The sequence below is a fragment of the Nannospalax galili genome, unplaced genomic scaffold (genome assembly GCF_000622305.1).
Source record: "Nannospalax galili isolate Female #2095 unplaced genomic scaffold, S.galili_v1.0 scaffold455, whole genome shotgun sequence".
NCBI classification, from domain to species: Eukaryota; Metazoa; Chordata; class Mammalia; order Rodentia; family Spalacidae; genus Nannospalax; species Nannospalax galili.
The window spans coordinates 381,900-394,402 of record NW_008335815.1 but is presented as its reverse complement, the minus strand read 5'-3'; the positions used below and the strand labels follow the sequence as shown (position 1 = coordinate 394,402).

The following is a 12,503-nucleotide window of genomic DNA, read 5'->3' as shown; positions in this document are numbered from 1 at the left end:
AAACAAAGACCTCTAGATAGGCTGACTAGATTCAGCAGATGGACAAGTAGTGGGTAATGGCTGGGGTTCCGACAACACAGCAGACAGTAGCAGGGATATTAGAGTATAAGGGCTCCAGTGGGGGGAGGGAGGCTATGGGCAGGTGCTATGTGAGAAGTGGGTCTATAAAAAAAATTCTTCAAAGCATAAAAATTTGCTCCTTAATAACTAGTAGATGTGAAAAACATTACCATTGAAATCTACCTGATGACTTTATATCCATGCTCAGATGCTAAGGAGCTCGGAAAGTAACCGAGTATGACTAGTAATGGTCGGATATGTAGAGATTAGAAATGCATATGCATCTTAGTCTCAGTTGTATTAAAATGAATTTTTCTGTATGAAACTGTATTTTAATAATGAAATGGAGATCTTTTTCGAAGTTTAGAACCTCATTTACTTTTATGTCTTATGGAGTTTATATGGAGTGCAGTGTTGTGTCGCTGTATTAATTCAACTGTGAACCTGGCAATTTGCTGCCAGTTTTGAAAGAGAGGCATCTTGGCTCTGGAAATTGTTGTTGAATGTGTCAATGCTGTTGTAGTGAGATGCCTCTTCTAATCATTTAATTGTGAAATAAATAATTAAAAAAAATAATTAGTAGATGTGAAAAGCATTATCATGGAAATCTACTTTATGACTTTATATCCATGCTCAGATGCTAAGGAGCTCAAAAATTAACTGACTGTCACTAGTAATAATCAAATACATAGAGATTAGAAACGCATGTGCAAACATCTTAATGTCAATTGCATTGAAAATGAATTTTTCTGAATGAACCTTGGTTTGGTAATAATGAAATGGGGACCTTTTTTAAGGGTTAAACCTTCATTTAATTTTCCTTCTAAAAGGTTTATACTGAGTAAAATATTGTATAACTGTAACAATTCAACTGTAAACCTAAAGATTTACAGCAAGTTTTGAAAGAGATGCATCTTGGGTCAGAAAATTGTTGTTGAATGTGTCGGTACTGTTGTAATGAAATGCTTCTTCTAAGTATGTGATTATTAAATGGATAATAAACTGAAAAAAAAAGCAACAGGTTTGAGTTCTAATTTTAGTGGATTAATACATAATGATCCCTTCTTTTAAACTGAGAAATAAACATAGAAGTTCATCAGAGAAATATTGATATCAGTTTTTAAAAATACTTAAACATTTTTATCTTATTTTTTTACATGTATGAGTATTTTTGTCTGCATATATGTAAGTGCACCATGTGCATACAACTCGCAGAGGCCAGAATAGGGCATCAGGTTCCCTGGAAGTGGAATTATGGGTGGTTGTTAGCTACTGTTGGGCTCTGGGAACCAATCCCATGTCCTCTGGAAGAACGGCCAGTGTGCTTAACTGCTGAGTCATTTTTCCAGCCCCTAAAAATATTTTTATTGCTTGATTGATAGAGGGTCTCTCACCACGTAGCCCAGGCTGTCCTTGAACTTGCCATCATCCTGCCTCAGCCTCCCAAGTGTTGTTGTTACAAGTGTGTGCCACCTGCCCAGACTCTGTTACTACTTTTATCACTGTTCAAACTAAGTGGGAAAAAATGGATTTAGTTCTGTGCTAACCCACAGGTATTGCTAATATTTCACCCCCATATTAGGCAGGCTTACCCCTTTGGCTGACAAGAGCAGGTCTTTCCCAAAATGGGAGGCAAACTGCATGCTACATGGGAAAGAATGAACCAGAGCATACCTGCTCTTATGCCAGCATCTTCTCCAAAGCATTCAGCAGCCAGTGGTAAATGTTTCGAATTCTCTGTGAAGATACAACCCAACCCAGAGAAGGACCTACACCCTTCCAGGAAGTGAAATAGGCTTAGCCCCTTTGCCTCCCTTGGCTTGCTCTGTTGTCATGGTGATCTCAGCAACTGAGTTCTGGGTTAGCTATCCCTTCTCTGCCAGCCTTTAGCTTGGAAGAGGTTTCATCACAGTGCGCTTTTTGTGGATGATTTAACTTCTGTGGATTTTATATGATTCAATGCCTATTATATTAGTCTCCCCATTCTGTGTGGTGTACATCATTTATAACAAAATTATAAGGAAAAAGAAAAATGATTAGACTTTTTTGTCTCTTGGGAAGATAATAATGCATTTTTGTTGGCAGTCAATACTTCTGTGGTCACAAATCCTAAGATCTTGTCTAAAATTACTGGAGTTTTGCTTTGGATTCTAAATTTATTTTTTGTGTTTGGTTTTTTGAGACAGGATCTCATGTAGCCTAGGCTAGGCTCGACCTCACTATATAGCTAAGGATGATCTTGAACTCGTGTTCCTCCTACTTCTACCTTCCAGGTATTACAGACATGCTTCATCACACCTATGTGTGTATATGTGTGTGGTGTATGCATGCGCACTCACATATGAGCCTATGAGTGTGATGTGGAGGCAGAGGAGGATGTCGGGTGCCTTCCTCTTTTGCTCTCTACCTTACTATTTTCGACAGTTTCTTCATTGAACCTAGGGTAGAGAGAATACTATTGCATCTTTCAACTCTCATCAACAAAGCTCCCTCATGCAACAGAGGGACATGAACACAAAAGGACACAAGCATAGAATATAAGAGTCTGCAGAGTATAGGTCCTTGAACAGGACTCCTATATTAAACTCTACTCACCCAGGTCTCGGGGGTCATTGTGTAAGAAGTGGCAGAAAGATTATAACAGCCAGGGAGGAGGTACGGGCCATATGGAAATTGTACAGGCTCCTGGGACCTTGCTCATATGAACCTACAGCAATGGTGTCAGCATGCACAAGACCCATGCAAACTCAAGCAGACAAAAACCCAGCAAAGAACTGTGGAAATGGACAGCAGACCCCAATCTTTGCAAAAGAACTATTGGCAGCTGATTACTGCTGACTGGGTGAAGAAGAGCCGATGTTCTTAAAGGGAGGGACTCTAGATAGGCTGACTAGACCTCGGTGGATGAAGTTGCACTGAGGGATGTCTGACATGATAGGCCTTAAGACAAAAGACAGAATGTATGAATTCTGGGTGCGGGGGGTGGTACTTATGGGAGGGAGCCAATGGGGAAGAGGGAGAGGTCATAATGACAGAGCAGCTAAGAGTTTGCGTATTCGACTACAAACATGAAGCAGAGAAGTGAATTAAAAGTGGGGTAAGGCTATGAACTCTTAAAGCCAGCCCCTAGTGACATGCTTTCTCCAGCAAGGTGATGCCTTCTAAACCTTCCAAAATGGTACCACCTCCTGGAGACCAAATACTCAAATACTTGAGCTTATGGGGGGCATTTCTCATTCAAACCAGCACATTCCACTACCTGACTCCCATAGACTCATGACTACACCATAATGCAAAATGCTTCAAAAGTCCCCCATAGTCTTGAATAGTCTCACCACCGTTCAAAAGTCCAAAGTCTCTTTTGAGAATCAAAGCAATTTCTTAACTGTGACCCCTGTAAAAATTAAAAACAGGGATGGAGAGATGACAGCAGTTAAGAGCACTGGCTGTTCTTGCAGAATACCTGGGTTCAAATCCTAGCATCCAAATGGTGGTTTAGCAACCATCTATAACTCAAATTCTAGGGGACCTGATACCCTCTTCTGTCCTCCTTGGGCACTGCAGGGCATGGGTGCACTTACACACATGTAGGCAATACACTCACACGCATAAAATAAAAATAAAAAATTACACATTTCAAACATATAACGGCACAGAATATATATATTCCCATTCCAAAAGGAAGGAATGAGGTCATAGAGAGGAAATACTGGACCAAAACCAAGACAAAAACCCAGCAGGGAAAATATCAAATCCTGTAGCTCCAAGTCTGGTGTTGAGGACTTTAGTTTGAAAGGACTTAGATGGCTCTGCCCCTCCAGTTTTACTGCCTGCAATCTGCATCTCTCTCTTGGGCTGGTTACACTCCCTGTGTTCAGCTCTCTTTGGCAGATGTCTCATGGCTCTGGCATCTCCAACAACAAGTTCCCGTTATATGTATTAACTTCCTACACTTAACAAACTTATGTGAGGTTTCTTTTTTAAGTTTAAATAACTGGTGTTATATCAAAAGAAATAATGAACGAATTAGAAAAAGGGAAGCTCATTGCAGAAAATTATGAAATTAAGAACGAAGGGGAGATCAGGAGGCACAGGAATCAAATGAAGCAATATAGGAAAGCAGATGGGATGTGAAGGTAAGTGAAAGGCTAGTCAGAGACATAAGGACCCTGTTTTAGGGGTGAGGAGACTTGACATGCTTATGGGCTAGATACGGAGCTAATGGATGTAGAGAGAAAGAAGATATAAAGACATGAAGGGCTATATAAAATTTCCTGCTTGAAGTGGTAAGATAAATAGCCCAGATTAGATTGGCAAAGGCAAAGAAGAAATATACAGATTAAGACCCTTGAAAGAAAGATTTCTGGAGGCAACTGGGATCATGGTGAGAAGGAACAGAATAAGGACAAGGATGTAGAATTAGAGGCTGGCTGTGATGGATGAGTGAAAGCCATGTCTCTGGCAATTTCCAATTAGGGGGCTCTGGCAGCCACTGGGTGGCTGATGGTGATGAGGTTAAAATCCAAAGGTTCAGCAGCAAGGTTTTTGGAGGAAGGATGAGTAAGGGTGAATTCAGCTTTGTTTATGTTGAATCTATCAATAACAATGGCTACAGCCCAAGAACCCTGTGATGCATGGACAAACCTTGCTCACTTATAGGCCCAGTGCTGTATAGAAGAGTGCGATAGACACTTTCAACTTTGCTAGAGATTAGCCTGTCTCTGTTCTTCAGGGATGATGTGTAATATAGGAAATGGCCTTCCAGGATGACCACTTGATGAAGACTTAAACTATGATTGTTGGTTTGTTGGTGCTGCAGATTGAGCCCAGGGCCCTGACATGCTACACAAGCATTCTACTGCTAAGTTGCATTCCCAGCCTTTATTTTGCCTTGAGATGGAGTCTCCCTGGGTTACTAGGGTTAGTCTTAAGCTTCTGGTCCTCCTGTCTCAGGCTTCCTAGTGGTTGAGATGACAGCATGAGCCACTATGCCTCTAACCTATGTATTTTTAAAAGATGAAAATACTCACTTGGCCCAATGGTGGATATTGGTATTCAATATATATATATATATATGTTGCTATAAGTTCTACAAGAAAAATAGCAATTAGAAAGTCCCAAATAAAATGAAAGTTGCAGCTGTTCAGAACACAGGCTTTTTTTTTTTTTTTTCCTTCACAATAACTGGGGGGAATGTTGAAAAGAAAAGATTCTAGGAGAGGAGGGAACAGGACAAAGAGGAAGAAAGGAGGATAGCCACAAACTGGAGTCGAGTCTGAGTTGTCCACAGCAACGAAAAGTTAAAATATTAAAAGGATGGCCTATTTAGGGGAGAGGGAAAGAAAACCACAGAAAATATCGACAGGAGACTAGGGGAACTTAAAAAATTTTATTACATCTAATTTATTTACGGCATGTGTGAAGGTCAGAGGACAACTTTAGGAAGTCGGTTCTCTCCTTCCACCATGTGGGTCCCGGGAAGTGAATTTAGGTGGTCAGGTTTGGCCAGGAATTTAAGATTAGAAATTGGGCAAGGTGACATTGGGAGTGGATAGATGGAAAGACAAGAGTGACGCCTGGAAATGACAAGAGCTCCAGGTTGAGGTAACAGATGGAGAGAAACAGAAATGATAGAGGATGAAGGGCAGCTGGGTTGTCTGCATGAAAGGGACCAAAACGTTCTGGGCGGAGCAGTTGGCAAGCAGCCTCGGAGGAGGCCGCTTATCCCAGCCACAGAGGATGCGCCTGGGCAGTCCACCAAGACCAGCAGAACCAAGCAGAGACCTTAACCAGGACGCGGTGCCCAGGCCCGGGAATCAATGAAGGGGACCGACAGCGAGTCCCGGTGCCACCGATGCGACCCCAGCTGCTGCTGCGGTGCGCCGCATGCGGCTAGCCACGTGCCTCACTGGTTCGCGGACGCGGCGCGCGCCCCCCAGTCCCCGCGGCAGCCCCACCGCCAGGAGAGACTTCCCCCGAAGCAGGCCCGGAGCTGGGCTGTGGCGGCGGCGGAGGAGGAGGCAGTCTCGGCCGCACCCTGGATGAGGTGAGGCATGGCCAGCTGCTCCTGCGGCGGGAGCTGGGAAGCTGTGGCTGGTGCGCGGGTGCTGGCGCGTGGTGCGCTGGGCAGAAGCTCGGGGAGGGCTGCAGTCCAGGCTGGAGATCCGGCCACCTCCCCGAGGTGCGAGCCCAGTGACAACTGCTGAAAGATTGTAGCGGAGGGGAAGAGATGAGGTCCTAGGCGCGGGATGGGAGGAGCAGGATCGTGCTGAGTAGCCAAGGAAGAAAGGTGTGGGGCTGGATTGTGCTGGGAAAGCTTGGGGAATCAGGTCTGTATCCCAAGGTCTTTGCTGGGTCTGTAGATACCGCCTGTGCTGGTGCAGGTGAAGCTGGAGGCTACGCCTGCTGGGCTGAGCCACAGGAGAGAGCGCATGACTCAGAAGCCATGCCAGGGTGAGATCTCAGGGGCAATCGCAAAAGAGGAAGCATCAGGAATGTCGCGCGTGGAGACTTCACGTTGCCTTTTCTTAGCCTCTCGGATTATTTACCATAGACACAGACTGCAGGGTGGTTGGTGATGGCGCCTTCTTCCTCTGCAGTGCTGGAGCCTGGTCTATTGCTGGATGCTCAGGGCCAGTTCCACCTAATCCCAGGCTCTGATCTAGAACACCGAGCAGATTAGGCCCCGTTTTCTTCGTGTCGCCAACAGCAAGATGAAAATCTGTAATGTCAGGGTTTCCAGGAGGAGGGACAGATTGTGCTGCTGCCTATTATTTATTTATTTATTTATTTATTTATTTATTTATTTATTTATTTATTCATTTATTTTAATAAGCGTGTTCTTGTAGAATTTTTAGGTTTTTTTCACTTTTGTGGGAAGCCTGTACTTATTTATACTCACACCACAAAACAAGGTGGTTTTGGGTCTCTAAACTGCCTTAGGTTAATGGGGATCTTTAAAAAATTCACTTCACTTCTCTAGGTCTCCGTTTCCTGTGAATGAAATTGGGATTTGGGTGAAAAGGGTCCTGATTACAGAGCTGAATAGTTGCTGGATTTGTCTTGCATGATGAGGAGTCAGTTACATTTGTGAACTATAGAGACCATTCATAGAAACTTAATTGTGATTATTCATCTTAGTATCCAGTTTATAAGAAAAATGTAGTCAAAGGCGATTCAACTGGCACTGGTTAGAGGGATCCGTTTTCTATTGAGAAATTCAGAATAAGTTATTTGAAATTAAACAAGGAAGCAAGAACCATTAATTTAAAAAATACACAAAGTGAAATTTTAGCCCAAATGTAATTATGTTTATAAAACACAAGTTTGAACCAAAAAATTAGTTTGCATTTTCATATATAGATATGCATCTATAATTTTAAGGCTTTTACCCACTTTACATATAATAGCTAAGTTTTTTTTTAATCTGGAAGAAATAAATGTCATAAAGATATGATGGTTCTCACTGTCATTGGTAGTAAAAGCTTTGTGGAACTAATACTTGATTCTCTAAATTATGAGTGCAAGGTGTTGTAACAGGATTTGTAGCACAGGCTGGTCTTGAGTTCATGATCCTCCTACCTCAACCTCTAAGCAACTGCCTCAGCTGAGATTACAGGCTTGTTTGTACACACACACACACACACACACACACACACACACACACACAGACTGCTACTCACTTCACTGTAGGCTTTTCTGCTTATTTCGTTTTGTGGTGCTGGGAATGGAACTGTGCAAGCTATATCCAAGCCCTGAAGTCTAATTGTGCAACTAGATAGTAAAAGTTCACTAATTTCCAAACGCTTAGTCATCTGACAAACCAGCTCTACATTTATCTTAGTTGACGTAATGGTGAATCTTGAAATGTTTTTAAAATTTTGGGAATTCCCATATGAAATATTTTGAGAGGCTTCACTGAGTTAGTGCTACCCAGATCTTCATTTGAAAATTAATTTTCCTATGCAAATTAAAATGATACATACATGTATGAACATATCATAATGGGAGGCTGAGGTGGCAGAACTACTACCTAAACTCTGAATAGCAAATTATTAATTTATAATAAGGACTTTCTTCTTATTGAGAGAGATAGACTCTTGTTATTTCAGGGATGTCTCTTGGCATACTTGTCACACTGGGAGCCAAAGGGTGTTTGTGAAGTTTGAAGGGAGAGCAGGAGCAATTAATCAGTAGATTTACATTTTTTAATAAAATAGTTAGCAGTGCCAAGTGTGGTGGTGCAGGCCTTTAATCCCAGAGGAAGGTAGATCTCTATGAGATCGCGGTCAACCTGGTCTATATAGCAAATTCCAGGACAGCTGGGGCTACAGGGAGACCCTGTCTCAAAAAACAAAACCAAGCAACAACAAGGTTAACAGCTCCAAACTGAGTATCAAGGGACAGAAATGAGTTCTTTCTTACATGAACAGTAAATGTCCATTGGTCGTCCTTCTCTTTCTTGTTTATGATCTCTAATAAGTAAACACTCTTAATCAGGTTATAGTCTATTTGGTTTGGGAACCCTTGAGTCCATCTTATGTCTGCACATTTCTTCTCTGAATCAGTTGATTTTAACTGTAAAGTTTAAATTACAAATGACAAGTGTCATAGTCTGTGTTGTAGTGATAGAGTAATTTCCCAAGACTGGGTAATTCATGGAGAACAAAGATTTGTGCCATTGAGTTCAGGGGCTGAGAAGTTCAAGGTCAAGGAAGCAGCATCTGGTGAGGGTCTTCTTGCTTTGACTTCCATGACAGAAGGCCTTATGTTCTAATCACCTTTAACACAGCACGTATGTAAGTGCACCTGTGTCATGCAGTTCCTGAGAAGGTCAGAAGAGAGTATTGGATCCCCTGGAACTGGAGTTTCTGACAGCTGTTAGCCACCTTTTGGGTGCTTGGGACCAAACCCAGGTCCTCTGCAAGAGCAGAGAATGATCTTAACCTCGGAGCTATCTCTCCAGCCCCTTGTGTTGGGTTTTTCGAGGCAGAGTCTCACTTTGTAGTCCTGGCTTACCTGGGACTATGTAGTCTAGGATGACCCTGAACTCACAGAAAGCCACATGCCTCTGCCTCCCAGTGCTAAGACAAAAGGCTTGTGCCACCATGCCTGGCCCATAGAACTTCTCTATGAGGATTTGTGGAACTGGTGAGATGGTGTAGTTGGTAAAAGCACTTGCTGAGTTTGACTCCTAGAACCCACATAACAAAGCCAGATATGGTGGCTTGCATCTGTAATTTCAGTCCCAGTATTCCTGTGGTAAGATGGGAGAACGGGCTGCAAGTTGGACTACACAGTGCAGCACACAGGTAAAACATGGGAGACCCTGCTTCAAAAACAAGTTGAAGGAGAGAACTGACTCCCAAAAGTTGTCCTCTGACCTCTACAAGCTTCCATGTACACACACATACACACACACACACACACACACACACACACTTTCATAGGGTTTTTTTCCCCTTCTTTCTGTTGATGTGATAAAGTACCCTGACAAAAAGCAGCTTGGGGAGAAAATAGTTTATTTCAGCTTACAATTCCAGATTATAGCCCATCATTGTACTATGGTCACATTTTCATCTAGGGGTTATATTTGGGTTCATTTTCATTTTTTATTTATTATTTTTATTTTATGTGTATGAGCGTGTTGCTTGCATGTAGGTAGGTGCACACGTGTCACGCAATGCCCATGGAGGTTAGAAAAGGGCACTGGATCCCATGGAACTGGAGTTACAGATGGTTGTTAGCTGCCATGTGGCTGCTGGGAATCAAACCCGGGTCCTCTGCAAAAGCAGTTAGTGCTCTCAACCCCTGAGCCATCTCTCCAGCCCAGGTGGGTTTATTTTCACTATTAATTAAAGAATTAAAAGGCAGGAAAGCAGAAAGCAACAGGTAACCATACTTTATTGAAAGATAAAGAATCACATCCACACACACACTCATCCGGAAAGACAAGCTCTCCATAAATGGAAATCAGATTCAGAAACCAAAAAATCCAAAGCCCCCAGTAGGGCTCAGTCCTCTTATGCGTTTTCACTAGTATGGGACAGATCTTCCTCCCCTAATTTTGGATTGGTCAACTTAAACAAAGAAGGGAGAGCCTATAGGTCACTGCTCCAAGCTGAGTGAGTTGTCCATGTCTGGCCTTGGTCTTACCTCAATTCGTTTGGACCAGTCAGCCAGAAAAGAGGCTGGGGGAAAAAGCCTGCCAGGTCTTTGTCTCATGCCAAGAAGAAGCAGGCAGTGGACCATCTTCATTATTCACTAGTAACCTTGTTTGTTTATCAGGGATTTAGTCTGTCACAATAAGTCAAGGAAGGAACTTGAAACAGCTGGTCATATCCACTGTCAAGAGCACAGAGAATCAAATGCGTACATGCTTGCTTGCTTGCTTGCTCAGCTTGATTTCTCCACTCTTTCATAGTTCTGGCCCTCTGCCTAGGGAAGGGTGCTGCCCACAGTGGGCTGTTGTCTCACATCATTAAGACAACCTCCCACAGACATGCCCACAGGCCAACCCAATGGAGACAATCCCTCATTGAAACTTTCTTTCCAGGTGATTCTAGATTGTGTCAAGTTGACAAGGCCAACCATCACACTACTTAAATGAATGAATGAATAAATAAGTAAAATAAAATTTCTTTTAAAAAGTAACTGTTCCAAAGGCCAACAATGTCAAAAGTATTTGGGAGCATGTATCTAATGCTTAAAAGATCTTAGGGTTACCTCTTTAGAGGGGGGAATGTTGAAGGGGAGGGAGTGGGCATGAATTTGATCAAAACACCTTATATGCATGTATGAAATTCTCAAAATTTTTGTAAAAATTAAAAAAAAAGGAAACAAATACAGGAGAAATCTAATTAGTTTAGTCACTGTGGAAATCAGGGGAAAAAAGTAACTTTTCTATGAGGAGTTCATTCACAGGTAATCCTCTTCAAGTAGTGTAATGATCACACATCACCTCAGTGGTCTACTGGGGACTAACAGAGCTATGGTAGATGTCTACTTCCTACAGCTGTTTATCATTGCCATAAAGTTGGTCGAGAGGTGAAGTATGCTAAATGTATGCTCACTTCATGAAACTATTCTATCCTCTGGAAATGTCCCAAGAAAGAAATATATGGAGTGGAAAATACAGATGATGGTATTTTGTCTATTAATCCAGAGAGCCAACTGAACTGTCATGCTACTCAACATGACTCCTTCAAGGATAAAAGAGTGCATTACTTTAGAGGTCAGGCGGTGCTAAGAAGCAATCTGCTTTAGCCCCTTTGCTTGCCTTTCTAGATCCAGGAGAGTTGTTAGTTTTGAAAATGCAGAACATACAATGTTTTTCAATAGTATAGATATTTAATTTTGATGTCACACAAAGACTGTACAATTTGCATTAGATTGCCTTGTTTTATTTTACATTTAAATGTCTCTTTGTTAAGATGCTTATTCTGAACCTTGTCAAACATTGAGCTGAAAGTAAAAACTCATTCAGACTGAAAGATGGAATTTTATGATTTATATGTAAGGATGCAAAGAATTTGAAAAAGATATTTTTAAAGTTTAAGAGCAAGTGCTGATTTTCAAAAAATGTTTTTTAAAAATATTTTTATTCATTTGTTTTTGTTTTATATGTATAAGTGTTATGCCTGCATGTAGGTAAGTGCAATTGTGCCGTGAAGTGCCCATGGAAGACAGAAGAGGGCTATGGATCCCATGAAACTGGAGTTATGGAGTTGTTAGCTGCCAAGTAGTGTTGGGAACAGCCATTTTTTTTTCACTGCTGAGCCATCTCTCCAGCCCCCCAAAATGCTTTAAAAAACCCACTTTGAAGTTTGAAAACAGAGATTTCACTTCTCCAAAAATTATTTCCAAATTATCATATTGAAAATATTGTGCTTTGAATTTATTATTTGCTAGAATTTTGCCATAGCTGTTCAGCTTTTAACACTGCATTTTAAATCAGCGGTACTTTCTCTTCGAGTGTGTGTGTGTGTGTGTGTGTGTGTGTGTGTGTAGCTTTAAGTCAAGTGAAATAAATTATAAACTAGTATCCATTTAGTGGATCTTATATTTGTAGTTTGAAGTATTTTATTTACTTTCTATAACATGCACACACATATCCTACTAGATCTGGATGACAATTAAGATACTGAAAATTCTGGGTCTAATTTTAATTATTTAATTATTTGTTTTTCTTTTATGTGTATGAAGGTTTTGCCTGCATATAACTAAGTGCATCCCCTGCATACAATGCCCATGGAACCCAGAAAAAGGTCTCAAATCCCTTGGAACTGTAGTTATAGATGGTTGTTAACTACCATGTGAGTACTGGGAACTGAACTTAGGTCCTCTGCAAGAGAAACAAGTACTCTTAACTGCTGAGCCATCTCTCCAGCCCTTGGACCTAATTTTTTAAAATCCAAAATAAGTTGAAATTTGCTAGGTACAAA

The 12,503-nt window shown here is 41.5% G+C and overlaps 1 protein-coding gene across 3 annotated transcripts in view; it reads left to right on the top strand.

Annotated features, from left to right (window-relative positions):
• Window positions 1–5,563: 5,563 nt before the first annotated feature.
• LOC103731999 (myomegalin) overlaps window positions 5,564–12,503 on the top strand; it is a 243,565-nt gene continuing 236,625 nt past the window's right edge. Inside the window, exon 1 of one of the 3 annotated variants that reach the window (XM_008830514.2) lies at window positions 5,564–6,106. In XM_008830514.2, the coding sequence (XP_008828736.1) occupies window positions 5,880–6,106 (227 nt within the window). In that variant the 5' untranslated portion in view covers window positions 5,564–5,879. The remainder of the gene's footprint in view (window positions 6,107–12,503) is intronic. The other 2 variants (XM_008830515.2, XM_017797497.2) reach the window with 2 other exon arrangements.